Source organism: Stegostoma tigrinum, chromosome 19, assembly GCF_030684315.1.
Source record: "Stegostoma tigrinum isolate sSteTig4 chromosome 19, sSteTig4.hap1, whole genome shotgun sequence".
Lineage (NCBI taxonomy): Eukaryota > Metazoa > Chordata > Chondrichthyes > Orectolobiformes > Stegostomatidae > Stegostoma > Stegostoma tigrinum.
This window is the reverse complement of record NC_081372.1, coordinates 47,692,595-47,711,682: the sequence shown is the minus strand read 5'-3', so window position 1 is coordinate 47,711,682 and position 19,088 is coordinate 47,692,595. Positions and strand designations below refer to the sequence as shown.

Genomic DNA, 19,088 nt, shown 5'->3' with positions numbered 1-19,088 from the left:
GGAGTGTTTGAGCTTTGAGAGAGGCTGAATAGGTTGGGGCTATTTTCCCTGGACCATTAGAGGCTGAGAGGTTCATAAAATCATGAGAGGCATGTATAGAATAAATATATAAAGTATTTTCCCAAGGGTGGGGGAGTCCAAAACCAGAGGTCATAAGTTTAAGGTGAGAGGGGAAAGATTTAAAGGGACCTAGGGTGTACCTTTTTCACATAGAGTGTGGTGCATGTGTGGAATGACCTACCAGAGGAAGTAGTGGAGGATGTACAATTATAACATTTAAAAGTGATCTAGATGCGTATTTGAACAGGAGGGGTGTGGAAGGATATGGGTCAAATGCTGGTTAATTGGACTAGATCTCTTTGAGATGTCTGGTTGGCATGGATGGGTTAGACCAAAGGGTCTGTTTTGGTGATGTACATCTCTATAACTTTATGACTTTTGATGTTTCAGCATCTTCCTGCTCCTGCATTAGCTCATCTCAATGTCTTTTGTGGTTTTTACCTTAAGAAATTAATAAATTCCATAGATCTCCTGTATCAAATTTTATCTCCATTTTTTGGGATTATTCTATTCTGTATCTAGACTTCTGTTTCACTCACCATCGCTCTGTACCAGCCTGTAGAGAACATTAATCTAGAAATTACCTCTGGATTGATCTGGATACTGTATTCTTTTAAACATTGGCCTTTCAATAATTTAATTAGTTCTGAGTAAAAGTAAATGGTCAAAGAGTTTCAATGTGCTTTTATATTTGTCTAATATTTTATTTATCCCTGATGAGCAATAACATCATCTGCTGTACTTCCAATTATACACAAAAATGTAATTACTTGTTCAGCTTCTGCCTTACTATCCTGTTTGGAAGATATTCTATACTTCAAGAATTGTTTTATCCAGGTGTGTTATTTTGTGCTGTGTATAATCTATCTCTAAAATTGAATCTGCTTGGCAACACCATTTCTGATCCTGTTGCTTCTTTGTGTGACTAGGTATGAGTTTTCTCTCATGACCCTGTTAGGTTTCTTTTTCAGCTCTGCCCATGGTGATGATGCCTAATCAGACCTACAAATTAAATGACCATTCTCACTCTGAATTATTGTATCATTTAAGGTTTTCCATTTTGTACAGGGAATTGCTGTTTTGAATGTGTGAAATCCTTGGTGTCCAGTTTGCTCACAAGCTCAGTTTGGACTTGGGACAATTTCTACAACCACTGCCTCATGATGCAGCCCCTACTTTTGCCTCAGAGTTGCAAGTTTCTTCTGTTCTGGCGTGTTCTCTCAGCTCTGAAATGCTACTTGTGTCGTTCCCTGATATATTATTCATGTCAACTATTGCCTGCTGAGGTTTGTGGGATTTGTTGTCATCAGCAACCAGCAGTATCTCCTCATCCTGATGACTTTTGAGTCATCGGCCTGATTTTCCCTGTGTTTGTTTTGCAGACCCAAAGTCTTAGTTGGCACCATTTAGAAATAGTGCTGATCACTTCTGCTCACTAACTTGTGATGGCCCCGACCACTGGCATCATGACTTGGTTCCTTGTACTACAGATCACCACTCTGCTGTAAATGTGGATTATTTCAAGCCTGAAGTGATATAGCATGGATAAAGATGGCCATCTTTCTGGGCCAATTAGAAGAACATGATTGAGTAAACAATATGACATCCATTGCATTACTGGAACTAGGTACAAAGTACATGAAAGTACCTATATTACTACAGAATTAAGAGGTTAAGAGCATCTAGCCCTCAGTGCCACATTTTTTATAATGAAGTTTTCCAAATGATTAAATATGCTAATTGTGGAAATATATAGAAATAAAGAGAAAACCTTACAGATCCATTGAGAACAAGCAGAGGGTACCAATTAAACTCTTCCAAAGGACTGCCACAGGCATAATGGACTGAATGGTCTCCTTCTGTGCTAGATAATTCTATGATTCTAAGAACGCTGTATTTTCACTTCTTTTGGAATCAAATGAACATCAGGATGAGTAAGTGAGAAAATGTAACAGGAGAGTTTATAAAATGTTAAATTGCTATCTTCAGCCAATTAGCTTTGGGATTAGAAAATAACTCATTTATTTTTCTTGGAAGAATTATGCGAAGTATTTATGGGCTTCAGGGATTAAGAGACAGTCTGTGAAAATAGTGATTGAATGAAAAGATTTGAGAAGACATTGCATGTTGTTCTGACATTATTTGAACCAACTAGATAAGTGAAAATTGGGTATTGAGTAACATAAGAGATCCAATCAGATTGGAATAGGTTCATCAAGAAGCCTAGAACTGACTAAAACAAAGAATGGGTAGCTCTACCACATTTCCACTGATTCCATCGACATTGCCATTCATTATCTTGACCAATCCATTGTAGAAACTTAAATGAAGGGTAGGGTTTAATTATGTTTCATACTTTTTCTCTATTAAGGACAGCTCAAATTTCTATATTTCATCATAATTGGCAACTCTTCGTTTTGTAAAACAGCATTGTTTTTTCAACATGCTGTGTAAAAGTAAATGAATTATGATTGATGCAGTTGTCCTACATAATATTCATTAGATCTGTGCAAATGGCAAATAATTCTACCCCATGTCAAATACACTCCACTCAGGCTACCACAGCAGCCAACAATTACCCCTACCATGGATGACCAATATGACTTAATTTCATCATGCAGCTTTCACTGTCTGTCCAACTATTCATTTTGAAATGATATCAACATTTTGAAAGCAGTGGAACAAAATTAAAATGTGGAGTGGAGTTAGGGTGAATGAGCATTTTCAAGTGGAACATGCAAGGTACTTAATATGCAAACATATTTGGCCAACTGCCTCACAACTATATTGCCTAACGAATTATTTCTGTTAGGATTGTGAATACAAATACACAGTTACAAACTCACAAGCCCTCAAATGTGGTTTAATAATTTGAAGCTTTTTCTCCCACCTTAGAATAATGGATAAATGGAATAGCCCTTGTAGAAAAAGAGGGTCAGAGTGGAGTGAGACGAGATGGGAGGTTCGGGAGTACACTGGTGAATTCTGGGACAATTCGGTACACCTCCAAAGGAATTGAATCAAAGCCTTCAAGGAAAGCTATCAAGGATTGATAAATCTGTTTGATTCACAAATAGTTTAGGAAGTCAGGATTGAATTAGTGGATGGGAGAGTTTGTACATGAGATACATGAACTGTAAATGCGGCCAGAATGACATGTCAAATGGCTTTTTGCATCACAGACTTCCATCTTATGAGGTTGTCCAGCTGTGAAAGATTTACTTTACTTTAGCTGTATCTGTTTATGGACTTGATAACAATAACGTAAAAGTCCTTGTGAAGAATCCATCACTGACCGACATTTAAAATAGAAACATTCTTCCAAATTAAAATAAACAAAATTTCACAAGTCCAGACAATGTGATCTCTAGCAGCAAATGTTGAGGTGGCTATCTTGGCTTTAGGACACATTTTAACTCCAGCCCTGGACACATGCACTGTAATTATGTGAAAAGTTTGAATCGTGATGGGCTGATTTGTGCTTGGGTACTATATCAATGTTGTACACTTGTGCTCAGTATCAAAGACATGTGCAACATAGATACTACTTACCTGAATACTTACCCTCATACTGTTACATTGTTTAATCTCTGATAGAACTCAATGATTAACAATGTAACTCAACCCACTATCACCCAATTTCATCCCTGTCAGACCAAACACACTGCCCAACGCCACTGACCAATCCTGCTGACCCAGAAATCTACACCTTCAACCGTCCCAGATTCGATTTCCCACCTTCCTTCAAACCACCCTCCACCCACTCACCAAATTCTCTCTTCCACTCACCCTCCCCACACAATCATCCATTCATTCACTCATTACCTCATGCATCTGCTTGCCCACGCACAAACTTGCCCAATGACCCACTCACTGAACTCCCATCTCACTTGTTCACTCACTGACTCCTTAACTCACTCAGTCACACTCTCCTTACTCAATCACTCACTCATTCAATCACTGACCCATCCACTCACTAACCCACTCAATCACTCACCCATTCACTCATCCAGTCACTCACTCATCTCTAACTCACTTATTTACACTCTGATTCACTCACTCACTCATTCACTCAGTAAACACCTTTGAGATCCCTGAATATAGCAACCAGACATTAGATGGACTGTCTGCCTGGGCTTTCTGCTGCACTGCCAATGGCATCCTCACTCTGCGTCTTTCATGGTTCTAAACCAGATTTGAGACTGCCATGAGCTTCACAAGACAACAGAAAAATTCAGTCTAGAACATAGCCCACATGTGAAGTTGCTGGAGTAAACTTTGAGATCAGTGTTGGGTGTGTGTGGGGAGCCACTATTTTAGCTTGTGGCAACCCAGTTATTTATTTAGAATTTGGACTTTCACAATGGCCAATTTCAGAAACATATCTCATCATAATTTTCGGAAGTCAAAATAAACTTGCTTTTTGCTAACTTTATTTTCAAACTTGTAAATGTTAGCCAAGGGAAGGCCACCTTTGATAATATTAATCTTTAACCTCTATTTAGATGCCAATAAAAAGGTGATACAGATAATCATACTGCTCTCTATTCCCTCAGAACACTACAAGGATGAATATATTTTGTGTCTGGTAAATCATTTTCTACAGTTTCAAATCTACCACAACCTGTCCAATTTAGTAGTACATCCTTCCAAGTATTTAGTAATATATGGGGTAACAATTTGAAAATTATGATGAACAGTGGCCCACACCCACAGTCAAAACGGATATCATTTGTAATCTTTGAGTTATTTTACTGCCCATTCACAGTCTAATTGGAAAGATTTAAATGTGGAATTCGGTGGTCATGGATTTGGAAAGCAATAATGTGCTCCAGGACTTTGAAAAGAAAAGAGGTGTGAGTAATGGGATAGATAATTTCAAGGACATAGTGCCTGAGAGTCTTTTCTATTGAGAGCAGTGGGATGTTAATGGAGATTTTCAGAGGAAAAGTGACAGTGCTGGAGGAGAGGCAAGCGTTTCCATAGGCAGCTAGCATGGGAGCTTGAATTGGAGGTTGGATGGTGAGTGGGCTAATGGGATCTACATAGGCAAGGCTCACAGGAGATAGGCAATCTCTTAAAAAGTGAGCTTGCCAGTGTGTCTACCATATACAGTCGCTACAATTAGTAATGAATGAATGGCACTGGCATGAAAAATGAAATAGAAGAATCATGTATGCTATGGATGGCATAGGATGTGTTGAGAGGAAATTTAAATAAGGCTCACTGGCAATAATTATTTCATCTCTCAATGTGTCACATTTTACTTTCGGGGGTCAGGTCTGTGAGGATTTTGTGGGGAAGAAATGCCTGTCATCAATTCAAGGGCATAAAACTCCCGCCCTCAAACTTCTGGCCACTTATTTTAGAGTGTTTGGATTATTGTGAACAGTTCCAGTCACCTCAACAGAAACAGGGAGGTCAAACCCAGAAGTAACACTGAAGAGAGCAACAAGGTTAATCCTCAGTGTGGAAGTGAGCAGGATTTATGATGAACAAATGAATAAATATCCCCACTCAGCCTCAAGTCAAAATGTTGCAGAGGATATATCATAGATATTAATAGGTGAAGGGGAAAAAGGTCTTACAATGGCATATAGCCTTTCATAACCTCAAGATATCAAAAATTCCTTTATAATTAGTGAAGTACTTTTCAAGGGTAGTCACTGTTGTAATGTCACTAAAAGCAGTGCAATCCTTTCCAAAACATCAGGCAGGCAGGATGACATGGACTTAGGACAGTGGGAATGATATCTTACAAAGGAGATAATCAACAGGGTTAAGAGGAACAGGAGATTAACGTTAGAATTGATCTACAAAGCAGCTTGAAGAGGGTCTTGTGGTGCAGAGGTAGCTGTACACTTGTTGCTGACCATAAAATATGGGTTCAAGTCGCATCTCAGAATATGACAGCCACAGAAGGATGTCACCACATGTTCAAACAGGTTGATTTGGGTAAAGAAAGAAATAGTTTGCAATTATAATTGTGAGAAAGTGGTCTTGACTTTCAGAACAAATGATGTCAAACAGATCAAAAGGTCTTTTATCTGAACTTTGTCAGTACAATCATTAGCAGTCCATTTTCAACAGCGTATTGCTGGATAAAGTACTCAGGAAACTAGAAATTATATGCTGCCAAGTTTTCACCAGTTTGTTTCATGCCTCAGTTTATTCTGTCTCTTCTGCAACTCTTCTCAAAATCTCTCAGTTTCAGTGTTATTTTGGAAAACCCTCAAGATCCTGGTCTAACTGTGACTGTTATAAGATGTAAAATGATTTTCAAGCTCAGTATATTTCAAGACCTTCTTATTTTTTGCCACCTATGCTGTAAAATAGAGTGCTCTCTTCTGAATTACTGATCTTTGTTTGAAAAACAAGACTTTGTTGCAAGTGGGTCATATGTGGTGTTGGACTGGTATCAGAATCTCTACTGTGCTTAAATAACAATGGAGGGAGATATTGCCAGGGGAGAAATATAGCACATTGCAAAACGTTCCCGTGACAGTACCAATTCTTGGTGAAGTTGGTCTTTGCTTTTATCTCTGATATGGTAGACAAGGCCAGCTCCCTTGAAGTCAAAGGTCATTACTTTTATACTCAGCATGATTACCATCCTTGATTCATGAGGCACATCTGAAGTGTGGAGCCTTTAATTTGCAGTGACATTTAATAAATAGAATAAGTGTTTTTTTTCTCACATGTTTACACATTGCGTTAATGTCCCCATGTGTAGCATGCTGTAAAGTATCTGTTCTCCTTTATTTAGAATGCAGGATGTGTAAAAGAATAAAACCACATGCAATCCTTTGAATATATAATTAAATTACATGACTGACTTCACCCTAATAAAGAAACAGTTTAGTGAACTGTCATCTTGTCTAATAAATGTGTCTGAGATTGCTTCTCACCTATTTGGGGAATTGCAGTTTCATTGAAATGGTGGTGCTGTAATAAAAATGCTATCCTTATTCTCTCTCTCTCTCTTCCTCGTTCGTTCATGCATCTCATCTTTCTTTTTTTTAACAGATGAAGACTTCTACTCATGAGGAGTCTAGGAAAGATGCAACAAAAATCAGCGTGAGTTGCAGTAGCTGACTGTTACCAGATTAAGTTTCATTTTGTGTCTAGTTATATCTCCCAATAATACGCAAAGCTTACACATGTCATTTGCATATCAAGAAGTAAGTAGAACACTCAAATAAAAAAAAAACTTTAGGATCAGTTTCATTGTAGGACATCTGTTAAGAAAAAAAAGTCAAATGGCTGAAGTACCACACAACAATGGTCCTGCATCCCTGGTTTACACAGAGGTTACAGGTGAGTTGATGGGCCAAGTATTATACTTAAGGCCCAAATAGTAAGCATTTAAGTAGGAAATGTCGTTGCAATTTGATTCCTATCAGACGGTTACTTTTATTGTCGTTTGCCCAACCATCAGATGGTACTCTTCTTCATCTGAAAGTCTAAGATGGACTATGTCTGCAGGGACACTATGTACAAAGCTCTGGATAAGTGGTGGGCATGTCGGATGGGGTGGGGTAGAACATACCCAATGCTGCCCTCATCCTGATGGCCACCTTTGTGTGTGGCTGCATCAAGGTATGCGTAGGCCCTCGGTATGCCACTACTTACTGAGGTTCTACCTTTTACTGGTGTTGTGAAGGATGGGATTGGCCTCATTGCCATGAAACGCTTCATGTAGTTGGATTGTTCTGTATCACCTGTCCTTCATTAGAGAAATTTGCAAAAAAAACTCTTGACCACATGTCCATCAGAGTCAACACATAGCTTCCCCAAGAAAGGAGAGGGTGGATCCTGTCACATGGTTCCCTGAGCAGACTGGCAAAGTCACTTGGCAGAAAGCCTCATCACCAGAACTTTCCATCAAGCACTGGGACTTTGCTTAGCTGGTGTTGAGAAGGGCTATCTGGGAGATCCTTCATACATGTCCAGTCGGTCTATGCCACTGCACGCTGCCCTCAAAGTGGCTGTGGTGGCATAGAGACTGTCACACATCTCCTTCTGGAATGTGCCTTTGGAAAGGAAGTCTGGCGAGAGATGGAATGATTTTTGTCAAGGTTCGTTCCAAGCAAGAATCTGTGCTCTACAGTCCATTACCTGGGACACTCACTGAGTCAAACTCTTTGGTCTGCCTGAAACTTGTTGGTCTTCAAGAACCCTTTAGGAAATGTCAACAAGTAGCTTCACTGGCACCTGCAGTCTTTATCCATGGCTCGGGATACAGATAACTTTTCATCATGATGGTTATAAAGACTTACCTTCCTCTCAAGAGTGTTTATGTTGATTCCACAAACTTGTGACTTCCACAATGTTGGTTAAGGCCCTTGCAATTGCCAGCAAAGTTTGGCTCCTTTGAAACTGGGAAAGGAAGCTCCTGCTTTTGGATCCCACCCAGCATTGTTGGAGCCTCCGTGATTTTCTGAAAATCTGTACCCCATTATCTGCTATCACAAATCAATTAACATATTCCATTCTGTGAGTTGAAATTAATGATCCATAATAAAACTTGCTAAACCCTGAGTAGGGAAGAGGAAAGGAGGTCCCAAAAACAGGTTTGCATCTTTTGTTGGCATTGGTTCAATCTGAAATCTGTCATTAGGTTATGTTTGATTCCAGCAGGACATTAGAGGGAAAACGTTAACAGCAGAAAATTTTAACATCATTCTCTTCCTACTGTCTAAGCAGCACTGTCCTACACAATACCATGTTAGCTTGCTCCTGGCTAAGAAGGTGATGAAATATTCCCTGCGATGGTCTCTCTGTATGAAACAAACAGGCTTGGTGTGCTGGTGATGTGAAGTGACTGGCTTTACACTTTCCAAATCTCTCGGCTCACACCTCCTATCCCTTATAGCTCTGATGGTTATGTCGATCAGCATCCCATTATCCGTCATTTCCACCCATCGCCCTTGCCAACTTCAATGTGCTAAGAGAAGCCAGTAAGGGGTTAAGGCAGAGTGAGATTCACAAGAGAAGAGAGGGAGCCTGCTCTGTCTGCAGTAGCTGCAGATGCTGGTGCTCCTGTGGGGATAGGATTGCTGCAGACTGCAGCTGCTGCGGGGAGAGAGAATCTATTAGCATAATGGCATATCATTGTGTATGCAAGAAATAGGCTCTGTGCATTGAGGCAAAAATCAGTTTTAATCACAGTATGTGGTTATTACCACTTTGAAGATGCTTTTGATGCACATAGAATTTTACATGTCCAAAACTCTGTATTTCTTCAATGTTACTGAATGTTAAGAGTTTTCCATTCCAGGTAGTAGGTGGTATCAGGGGTTCCTGTCTCTCCGCAGGTACAAGCTGCTAAGACTGATTGCAAGTACCAGCTACCCTTGCTAGACAAATCTCAGAACACAGCGAAGCCTGTCTGACATTGCCCTGGACACTCTCATTGCTCAGAGCTTAATCTCAGGCTTACTCTTGCCACAGCATGACACATAAACCATACCCCCACCCCCTGATGTGAGTGATGACATGAACAGCGAACCATGAGGTGTTCAGAATTCCTTCAACCCTCAATGATCTATTTCCACCTGCATTTAAAGCTGATGCTGCTTTTATTCTAACCGCTGCCCTTGTTCTGTGGAGAATTAATGCTAGCTTCCCTTTCGTTGAATATCATAGACTAATGTATGACCACTTGCCTTAACACATCATTATGCTGCATTTTTTTTGTACCATGGCTGTCCTTTATAAGTGAACAGAAGCCTTATTATTACAGAAAACATCAGATATCTTGCAAAACACTGAATCATGTTTTGTTTTGAATTTTGAAGTCCAAACTTTAAAAGCCAACGAAAAGATAATGCTAAATATAATTCTGGATATATTCTTCAGCAAAAGAAAAACAGTCAGAAAGCTTGAATAAACCTCTTCGGAACACATTCTAAAGCCTTTACATCTTTCTTGAATTGTAGTGTACAGAATTGGCACAATTCTCCAGGTGAGACCTCACCAATGATTTATTCGGTTCTAGCTTTATCTTGTCATTTTTCTATACTGTCCTTTTATTTATAAATCAAAGTAATTAATTTTTCTTAACAAGCCATTGTCTCATTGTCAATGGACTGAAATGTCTCTCATCTACGCTCTTCAAAATTGAATCATTTGTTGTGTATCGTCTTTCCATATCAGTCCTCTCACATGTCTGTGCATTGAACTCCATCTATCAGACTTCTGCCAATCATGCAGAAGTCAACAGCTGTCCTCATGATAGTCTACTGTGTGGTCAAGTTTCTGAACATCTACTGTTCCATACACCCAAGTCATCATCGACTGCAGTCCCTCAAGATTGAGACTGATTTTCTTTAGCTCCGATGTTTTCGGTCCTGAGGTGACAGTTCAGGGATAATAAAACAAGATTAATGGCTCCTAAGAACCATAGAAACATGGCAAATACAGCAGGAGCAGGCCATTCAGCCTTCAAGCCTGCTGTGCCATTCAATATGATCGTGGCTAATCTTTCAACTCCGACCCATGTTCCCACTTTCTCCCTGTATCCTTTGATCCCTTTAGCCCTAAGAATTATATCTAACTCCTTGAAAAATAAGATCAATGATTTGGCCTCAACCACTTTCTGTGGCAGTGAATTCCACAGGCTCACCACTCTGGATGAAGAAATTTCTCCTCACCTCAGTCCTAAATGGTCTTCTCTCTCTTCTTAAACAGTGATCCCTCACTCTGGACTTCCCTGTGATTAGGAACATTCTTCCTGTGTTTCCCTGTCTAATCCTGAAAGAATTTTGTAGGTTTCTATGACATCCCTCCTCTTTCTTCCAAACTTCAGCAAATATAGCCCTATCCGATCAGTCCTGCCATCCAATCAGTCCTGCCATCCGATCAGCCTCGTAAACCTTTGCCTTACCTCCATAGTTAGAACATCCTTTCTCAGACAAGGAGACCAAAATGGTACACAATGCTCCAGGTGTGGTCCCACCAAGGCTCTGTACAATTGCAACAAGACATCCTTGCTCCTGTACTTGAATCCTCTCACTATGAAGGCCAACATAGCATTTCCCATCTTAACAACCTGCTGCACCTGCAAAGGTAAACAAGTACACTCGGATTGCATTGCACATTCCCTTTTCCTAATCTATCACCATTCAGATAATTGTTCATCTTCTCGTTTTGCTACCAAAGTGGATAACCTCACATTTATCCACACTATGATCACCCTTCTATAGGAAAGAGGTTGTTAACCTTGAGAGAGTACAGAAACGATTGACAAGAATATTGCCAGGACTGGATGGTTTGAATTATATGGAGATGCTGACAGTCTGGGGCTTTTTACCTTGGAGCATCAAAGGCTGAGGGTGACCGCATAGAGGTTATAAAATCTCAAGGGGTGTAGATAGGATGAATAGCCAAGGTCTTTTTCCTTGGGTGTTGGAGTCCAAAACTTGAGGCCAAGGGTTTAAGGTGGGAGGGGAAAGATTTAAAAAGGATCTGAGGTGCACCTTTTTCATGCAGAGAGTAGTGCATAAATGGAATGAGCTGCCAGAAGATGTGTTGGATTTAAGAGGCATCTGGATGGGTATATGAATAGGAAGGGTTTAGAGAGATATAGACCAAATGCTGGCAACTGGGACTAGGTCAGATTGGGATGTCTGCTCAATGAGGATGAGTTAGATTGAGGGTCTGTTTCAATGCTGCATGACTCTTTGACTTTCTCTGCCATACATTCTCCCACTGGCTGAACATGTCCAAATCACACTGAAGCATCTCTGCATCTTTCTCACAGTCCTAGATAATAAAGTGTGAAGCTGCATGAACACAGCAGGCCAAGCAACATCTCAGGAGCACAAAAGCTGACGTTTTGGGCCTAGACCCTTCATCAGAGAGGGGGTTGGGGTGAGGGTTCTGGAATAAATAGGGAGAGAGGGGGAGGTGGACCAAAGATGGAGAGAAAAGAAGATAGGTGGAGAGGAGAGTATAGGTGGGGAGGTAGGGAGGGGATAGGTCAGTCCAGGGGAGACGGACAGGTCAAGGAGTTGGGATGAGGTTAGTAGGTAGGAAATGGGGGTGTGGCTTGGGGTGGGAGGAAGGGATGGGTGAGACGAAGAACACGTCAGGGAGGTGGAGACAGGCTTGGCTGGTTTTGGGATGCAGTGGGGGGAGGGGACAAACTGGGTTGGTTTTGGGATGCAGTGGAGGAAGGGGAGATTTTGAAGCTGGTGAAGTCCACATTGATGCCATTGAGCTGCAGGGTTCCCAAGCGGAATATGAGTTGCTGTCCCTGCAACCTTCGGGTGGCATCATTGTGGCACTGCAGGAGGCCCATGATGGACATGTCATCTAAAGAATGGGAGGGGGAGTTGAAATGGTTCGCGACTGGGAGGTGCAGTTGTTTATTGCGAACCGAGCGGAGGTGTTCTGCAAAGCGGTCCCCAAGCCTCCACTTGGTTTCCCCAATGTAGAGGAAGCCACACCGGGTACAATGGATACAGTATACCACATTGGTAGATGTGCAGGTGAACCTCTGCTTAATATGGAAAGTCATCTTGGGGCCTGGGATAGGGGTGAGGGAAGAGGTGTGGGGGCAAGTGTAACACTTCCTACGGTTGCAGGGGAAGGTGCCGGGTGTGGTGGGGTTGGAGGGCAGTGTGGAGCAAACAAGGGAGTCACGGAGAGAGTGGTCTCTCTGGAAAGCAGATAAGGGTGGGGATGGAAAAATGTCTTGGGTGGTGGGGTTGGATTGTAGATGGCGGAAGTGTCGGAGGATGATGCGTTGTATCCGGAGGTTGGTGGGGTGGTATGTGAGAATGAGGGGGATCCTCTTTGGGCGGTTGTGGCGGGGGCGGGGTGTGAGGGATGTGTTGCGGGAAATGCGGGTGATGCGGTCAAGGGTGTTCTCGACACTGTGGGGGGAAAGTTGCGGTCCTTAAAGAACTTGGACATCTGGGATGTGCGGGAGTGGAATGCCTCATCCTGGGAGCAGATGCGGCAGAGGCGGAGGAATTGGGAATAGGGGATGGAATTTTGCAGGAGGGTGGGCGCGAGGACATGTACTCTAGGTAGCTGTGGGAGTCGGTGGGCTGGAAATGGACATCAGTTACAAGCTGGTTGCCTGAGATGGATACTGAGAGGTCCAGGAAGGTGAGGAATGTGTTGGAGATGGCCCAGGTGAACTTGAGGTTGGGGTGGAAGGTGTTGGTGAAGTGGATGAACTGTTCGAGTTCCTCTGGGGAGCAAGAGGCGGCGCCGATACAGTCATCAATGTAACGGAGGAAGAGGTGGGGTTTGGGGCTTGTGTAGGTGCGGAAGAGGGACTTTTCCACGTAACCTACAAAGAGGCAGGCATAGCTGGGCCACATGCGGGTGCCTATGGCCATCCCCTTTGTCTGTAGGAAGTGGGAGGAATCGAAAGAGAAGTTGTTGAGGGTGAGGACGAGTTCGGCTAGGCGGAAGAGGGTGTCAGTGGAGGGGGACTGGTCGGGCCTGCGGGACAGGAAGAAGCGGAGGGCCTTGAGGTCATCTGCATGCGAAATACAGGTGTATAGGGACTGCACGTCCATGGTGAAAATGAGGTGTTGGGAGCCAGGGAATGGGAGTTCTGGAGGAGGTGGAGGGCGTGGGTGGTGTCACAGATGTAGGTAGGGAGTTCCTGGACTTTGAAAATGGAGTCCAGATAGGTGGAGATGAGTTCGGTGGGGCAGGAACAGGCTGAGACAATGGGTCGACCAGGACAGGCAGGTTTGTGGATTTTGTGAAGGAGATAGAAACGGGCCGTGCGGGGTTGGGGAATGATAAGGTTGGAGGCTGTGGGTGGGGAGGTCCCCTGAGATGATGAGGTCATGAATGGTTTCCATCCCCACCCTTGTCTGCTAACTCTACTAGTTACAATATTGATTTCCTTCAGATCCTTCCACTCATTGGACATTTTGTTGGAACATTATTTATATCCTCCATTGTGAAGTTTAAATGAAAACATGTAATTTAATTGGTCTACAATCTATTTGTTCCCTAGTACAATGCTATTTTTTTTCTGGCTATAAGGCACTTATATTTCTTCTCGTCAGTCTTTTTCTCTTCACATACTTATAGAAGCTTTTACAGTCAGTATGAATACTCTCTGCATGTTTATTCTTGAACTCTATTTTTGGCATCTTAATTGTCTTTTACATCTTTGATAAAATTTAATCTCCTTCTAATCCACACTGAAAGCAAAAAATGCTGGAGAACATAACAGGTCAGACAGCATCCATGGAGGGAAAGCAAGCTGAAAAGAAGTGTGAAGGAGACACCATTTGTGCAATATTGGACGGGGTGGGGGGGGTGGTTGACTGGAGTGCTGGGGGAGAAAGCATGTTGATAGTGCAGATTAAGTGATTGGAATATGAGAATAGCACAACAATGGTGTGCCTAACTGCCAGATTGGAAAGAACAGACAATCCCACTGAAGTGGGAAGAGTGGAGAGAGGATATGGTGACAGAGAAAGTAACAAGTAAAGCTAAAAGAAAGGGAAGGAATGGGTTAAAAATCTGAAGGTGTTGAACTTAGTATTGAACCCAGAAGATTGAGCAGCAGATCGGTTGTATTTTTTTGGCCAAGTTTTAGTCCCTTACTTAGATCTTATACTATCTCAAATTTCCCTTGTTAGCCATGATTGGGCCACCTTTCCTGTTTTATTTTTTGTGGCAGTCAGGAATGAACAATTAATGCAGTTTGTCCATGAGTTCTTTATATATTTACCAGTATCTATCAACAAATAATAGTATTGAGTTAAATAACATTCTTGAATTTATTCTAATTGCTTGCACCTGACACAATTAAGGTTTCCTATATTACGTACAGCACAATAGTCTTGGAATCAACTACATTGCTTCCTATTTTAATGAGGAATTCCATCAAATCACGGTCGCTGTTCCCCAAGGGAACTCGCACAGCTGGATTGTCAATTATTTTAGTTTGATTACACAACAACCCACCTGGAATGGCCCATTACCTCATTGGTTCCCAAACATATTGATCTAGAAAATCATCCTGAACATAATTCAGCAATTCCTGCTCCATGAGATTGTTACTGATTTAATTAGCTCAATCGATAGATAGCTTGAAGTCACCCAGAATTATAACTGTTACTTATATTGCCTCAATATCCAATTTTCTTGGTCAATGCCTTCCCCAACATTACCAATATTGTATGGCGGTTTATAGAAAACCCTGCTTTAGGCTTTCTGCCCTTTGATATTCATGAGCTGCACCCAGAAAGATTCCACCTCACAGGAGATGGTTTGCTTCCTCACTATTGTGTTAATGTGCTGTTTAACCAGCAATGATACTCCACCTCATGTTTCTTTTTGTCTGTCCTTCCTAAAAACTGAATGCAGTTGACAGATATTCGTATCCCTATTATCTCCACCATCCCATACATGCTTACAACTATTTGCAAAACTAATACATCCACTTTAATGCAAGTGTTGTTTGTATTAAGATACATGGGCTTAAGGCTATTTCCATCTCTGGCAACCACCTGGAAACTGATATCCATTTCAAGCCAACTGACTCCCACAGCTACCTAGAGTAGCCCTCCTCTCACCCACCTTCCTGCAAAAAGGCCATCCCCTATCCCCAATTCCTTTGCCTCTGCTGCATCTGCTCCCAAAATGAGTCAGTCCACTCCCAGACATTCCAAATGTCCTCATTTTTCGAGGACCACAACTTCCCCTCCACAGTGATCGAAAATGCCCTCGATGGTGTCTCCCGCATTTCCCGCAACTCATCCCTCACACCCTGCCCCCACAATAACAACCAAAACAGAATCCCTCTCATCTCACATACCACCCCACCAACCTCCAGATCCAACACATAATCCTCCGACACTTCTGCCATCTGCAATCTGACCCCACCACCAAAGATATTTTTCCCTCCCCACCCTTATCTGCTTTCCGGAGGGACCACTCTCTCCATGACTCCCTTGTCCGCTCCACACTCCCCACCAGCCCCACTGCCACCGGCATTTTTCCCTGCAACCGCAGGAAGTGCCACACCTGCCCCTACAGTTCCATCCTCACCCCCATCCCAAGCCCTAACAAGACCTTCCACATCAAACAGATGTTCACCTGCACATCTGCTAATGTGGTATACTGTATTCACTGTTCCTGTTGTGGCCTCCTCTACATTGGGGAAACCAAACGGAATCTTGGGGACTGCTTTGTGGAACACTTTACGCTTGGTTTGCAACAAACAACTTCATTTCCCAGTTGCAAACCATTTCAACTCCTCCTCCCACTCTTGAATGACATGTCCATCCTGGGCCTCCTGCAGTGCCACAATGATGCCACCTGAAGACTGCAAGAACTGCACATCATATTTCGCTTGGGAACCCTGCAGCCCAATGGTATCAAATGTGGACTTCACAAGCTTCAAAATCTCCCTTCCTCCGACCTCATCCCAAAACCAGCCCAGCTTGTCCCCGCCTCCCTAACCTGTCCTCTCACCTATCCACTCCTCCCACCTCAAGCTTCACCCCCATCTCCTACCTACGAGCCCAATCTTGCCTTCTTGTCCTGTCTTTCTTCTCTGGACCAAACTTTCCCCTCCCTAACACCCTACCTACATCCACCTTTACTGGCTCCAACCCTGCCTCCTTGTCCAGTTTGTCTCCTCTCCACCTATCTGCTCCTTTATCCATGTTCCATCCACCTCCCCATCTCTTTCTGTTTATTTCAGAATCCCCTTCCCCTCTCCCATTTCTGAAGAAGGGTCTAGACCTGAAACATCAGCTTTCCTGCTCCTCTGATGCTGCTTGGCCTGCTGTGTTCATCCAGCTCTACACCTTGTTATCTCTGGACTTAAGGCTTATTTCTTTTAGATTATTAGTCTCTTGCTTCCTTGCTTCCCTCTCTACTTGTGTCCCTACTGCTTCCTATCCTGCTGCAATTTTAGTTTAAACCCTCCCCTGCAGGAAACATCACTACAAACCATCTCTGAGTCTAACAAAAAACATTAGTCCAAGACCAACCTCAATTTCTTGTCATTGAGCCAGTTCCACATTCATGACACAGATTTTCTTTTGACTTCATGAACTTCCATCATCTTAGTCTCCTATGCAATGCTTACTCAAGTGCCTTCTGGAAGCCTCCACAGCCTGCTTGAGCAACCTACTGACTCTGATCATATCCTGTCTAGGCTGCCCAATGCTTCCAGTTGTTGCAAATGTAACTTGCCTTTGTCTCAGGGCTCCAGGTCAGGCACCTCTGTGGCATATCTGTGAGACGTAGAATGTCAATTTCTGGCACACACTGAGAGTTCGGTGTGGAACACAGCAAGTTGTGCATGTACAGTCCAGTCTTGTTATTTCCCCATTAGGCAGTTGCAGACAGGAGTGTGCCTACATTGTGGGGACTACAACAACAAGGAGATCACAGCCTGGGGGAGGGGTAAATAGGGAGCCCATGGGACCCAGTCAATTCTTCAGAGGCTGTCAAAGCCAAAGATTGCTACCTTCAGGCTATTGGTCAAATACGTATTCACAAGCAATGAGAATAGGCCCCAGTTAGTAGGTGTTTCCAGGCAGTCAAGGTTCAGGAGAAGTTCTGAGGAAGTCAGAAGGCAGTCTAAGGTCACTGGCTCTATGCTGGAGAGAGTTGGTGTTCTGAAGCAGCCCGGAAAGCCATTGATTGTTCAATACAACTGAGACAATGGGGGAGGAAAACTCACAAGCAATAGTTACTTAGTGTAAGTGATAAATATTTGCTTTCAGAGAAAAGCTGGGGCAGTCCCAGCTTAATGAAGCTAATATTCTGTGAAAGACGTGAAATCCTTGAGAGAATGTCAGAGTAGTCTTGGGAATGCATTGGAACACAAACTCAGGGGTTAGAGATTGAAGAATATGAACAGTCGTTGAGGTAGTCAACATTGAAGTGGCTTTTGAGGGAGTTCTACAACTAAATCTTACAAAGTGAACATAGAAACATAGAAGACAGGAGCAGGAAGAGGCTGTTCGGCCCTCCAAACCTGTTCCAACATTCATCACGATCATGGCTGATCATCCAACTCAATAGCCTAATCCTGCTTTCTCCATAACCTTTGATCCTGTTTGTCCCAAGTACTATATCCAGCCACCTCTTGAATACATTCAACATATAGAACAGTACAGCACAGCAGAAGCCCTTCAGCCCACAATGTTGTGCCGAACTTTTACCCTAAACCTAAGATCTATCTGACCCCCAGCCCTACTTTGTACCATCATCCATTTGCCTATCTAATAGTGGCTTAAATGCCCCTAATGTGACGAACTCCACTACCGTCTCCACCAATGCATTCCATGCCCCACCACTCTCTGAGTAAAGAACCTACCTCTGACATCTCCCCTATATCTATCCTCACTCACTTTAAAATTATGCCCCCTTGTAATAGCTAGCCCACCCTTGGAAAAAGTCTCTGGTTGTCCACTCTATCTATACTTTTGATCATTTTGTACACTTCTATCAATTCATCTCTCATCCTTTGTCTTTCTAAAGAGAAAAGCCCTAGCTCTCTCAACCTTTTGTCGTAAGACCCTCCCTCCATTCCAGGTAACACCCTGTTAAATCTCCTTTGCATCTTTTTCAACGCTTCCACATCTATCCTGCAATGAGGCAACCAGAAATGAACACAGTACTCCAGAGAGGGCCGAACCAGGGTTTTGGCAACTACTTCCTGTGGTAATGAATTCCGCAGGCTCACCGCTTTTGGGTGAAGAAATGTCTCCTCATTTCCATCCTAAACGGTCTAACACAAATTCTCAAACAGTGAGCCTGTTTCTAGACACATCCACCATTGGGAACATCTTCCCTGCATCTACCCTGTGTAGCCCCGTTAGAATTTTATTAGTCTCTATGAGATCCACCCCACTCCATTACTCTTCTGAACTCCAATGTAAACAATCCTAATCTTGTCAATCTCTCCTCATATGTCAGTCCTGCCATCCCCAGAACCAGGTGGGTAAACCTTTGTTGCACCCACTCGAGAGCAAGAGCATCCTTCTTCAGAAAACGAGACCAAAACTACGCACAATATG

The 19,088-nt window shown here is 42.7% G+C and overlaps 1 protein-coding gene across 1 annotated transcript in view; it reads left to right on the top strand.

The window, feature by feature from the left end:
* LOC125461420 (V-set and transmembrane domain-containing protein 2-like protein) overlaps positions 1–19,088 on the top strand; it is an 88,437-nt gene that overhangs the window by 59,918 nt on the left and 9,431 nt on the right. The window contains exon 3 of the mRNA XM_048550175.2: positions 7,087–7,137. Coding sequence (XP_048406132.1) covers positions 7,087–7,137 — 51 coding nt within the window. The remainder of the gene's footprint in view (positions 1–7,086; positions 7,138–19,088) is intronic.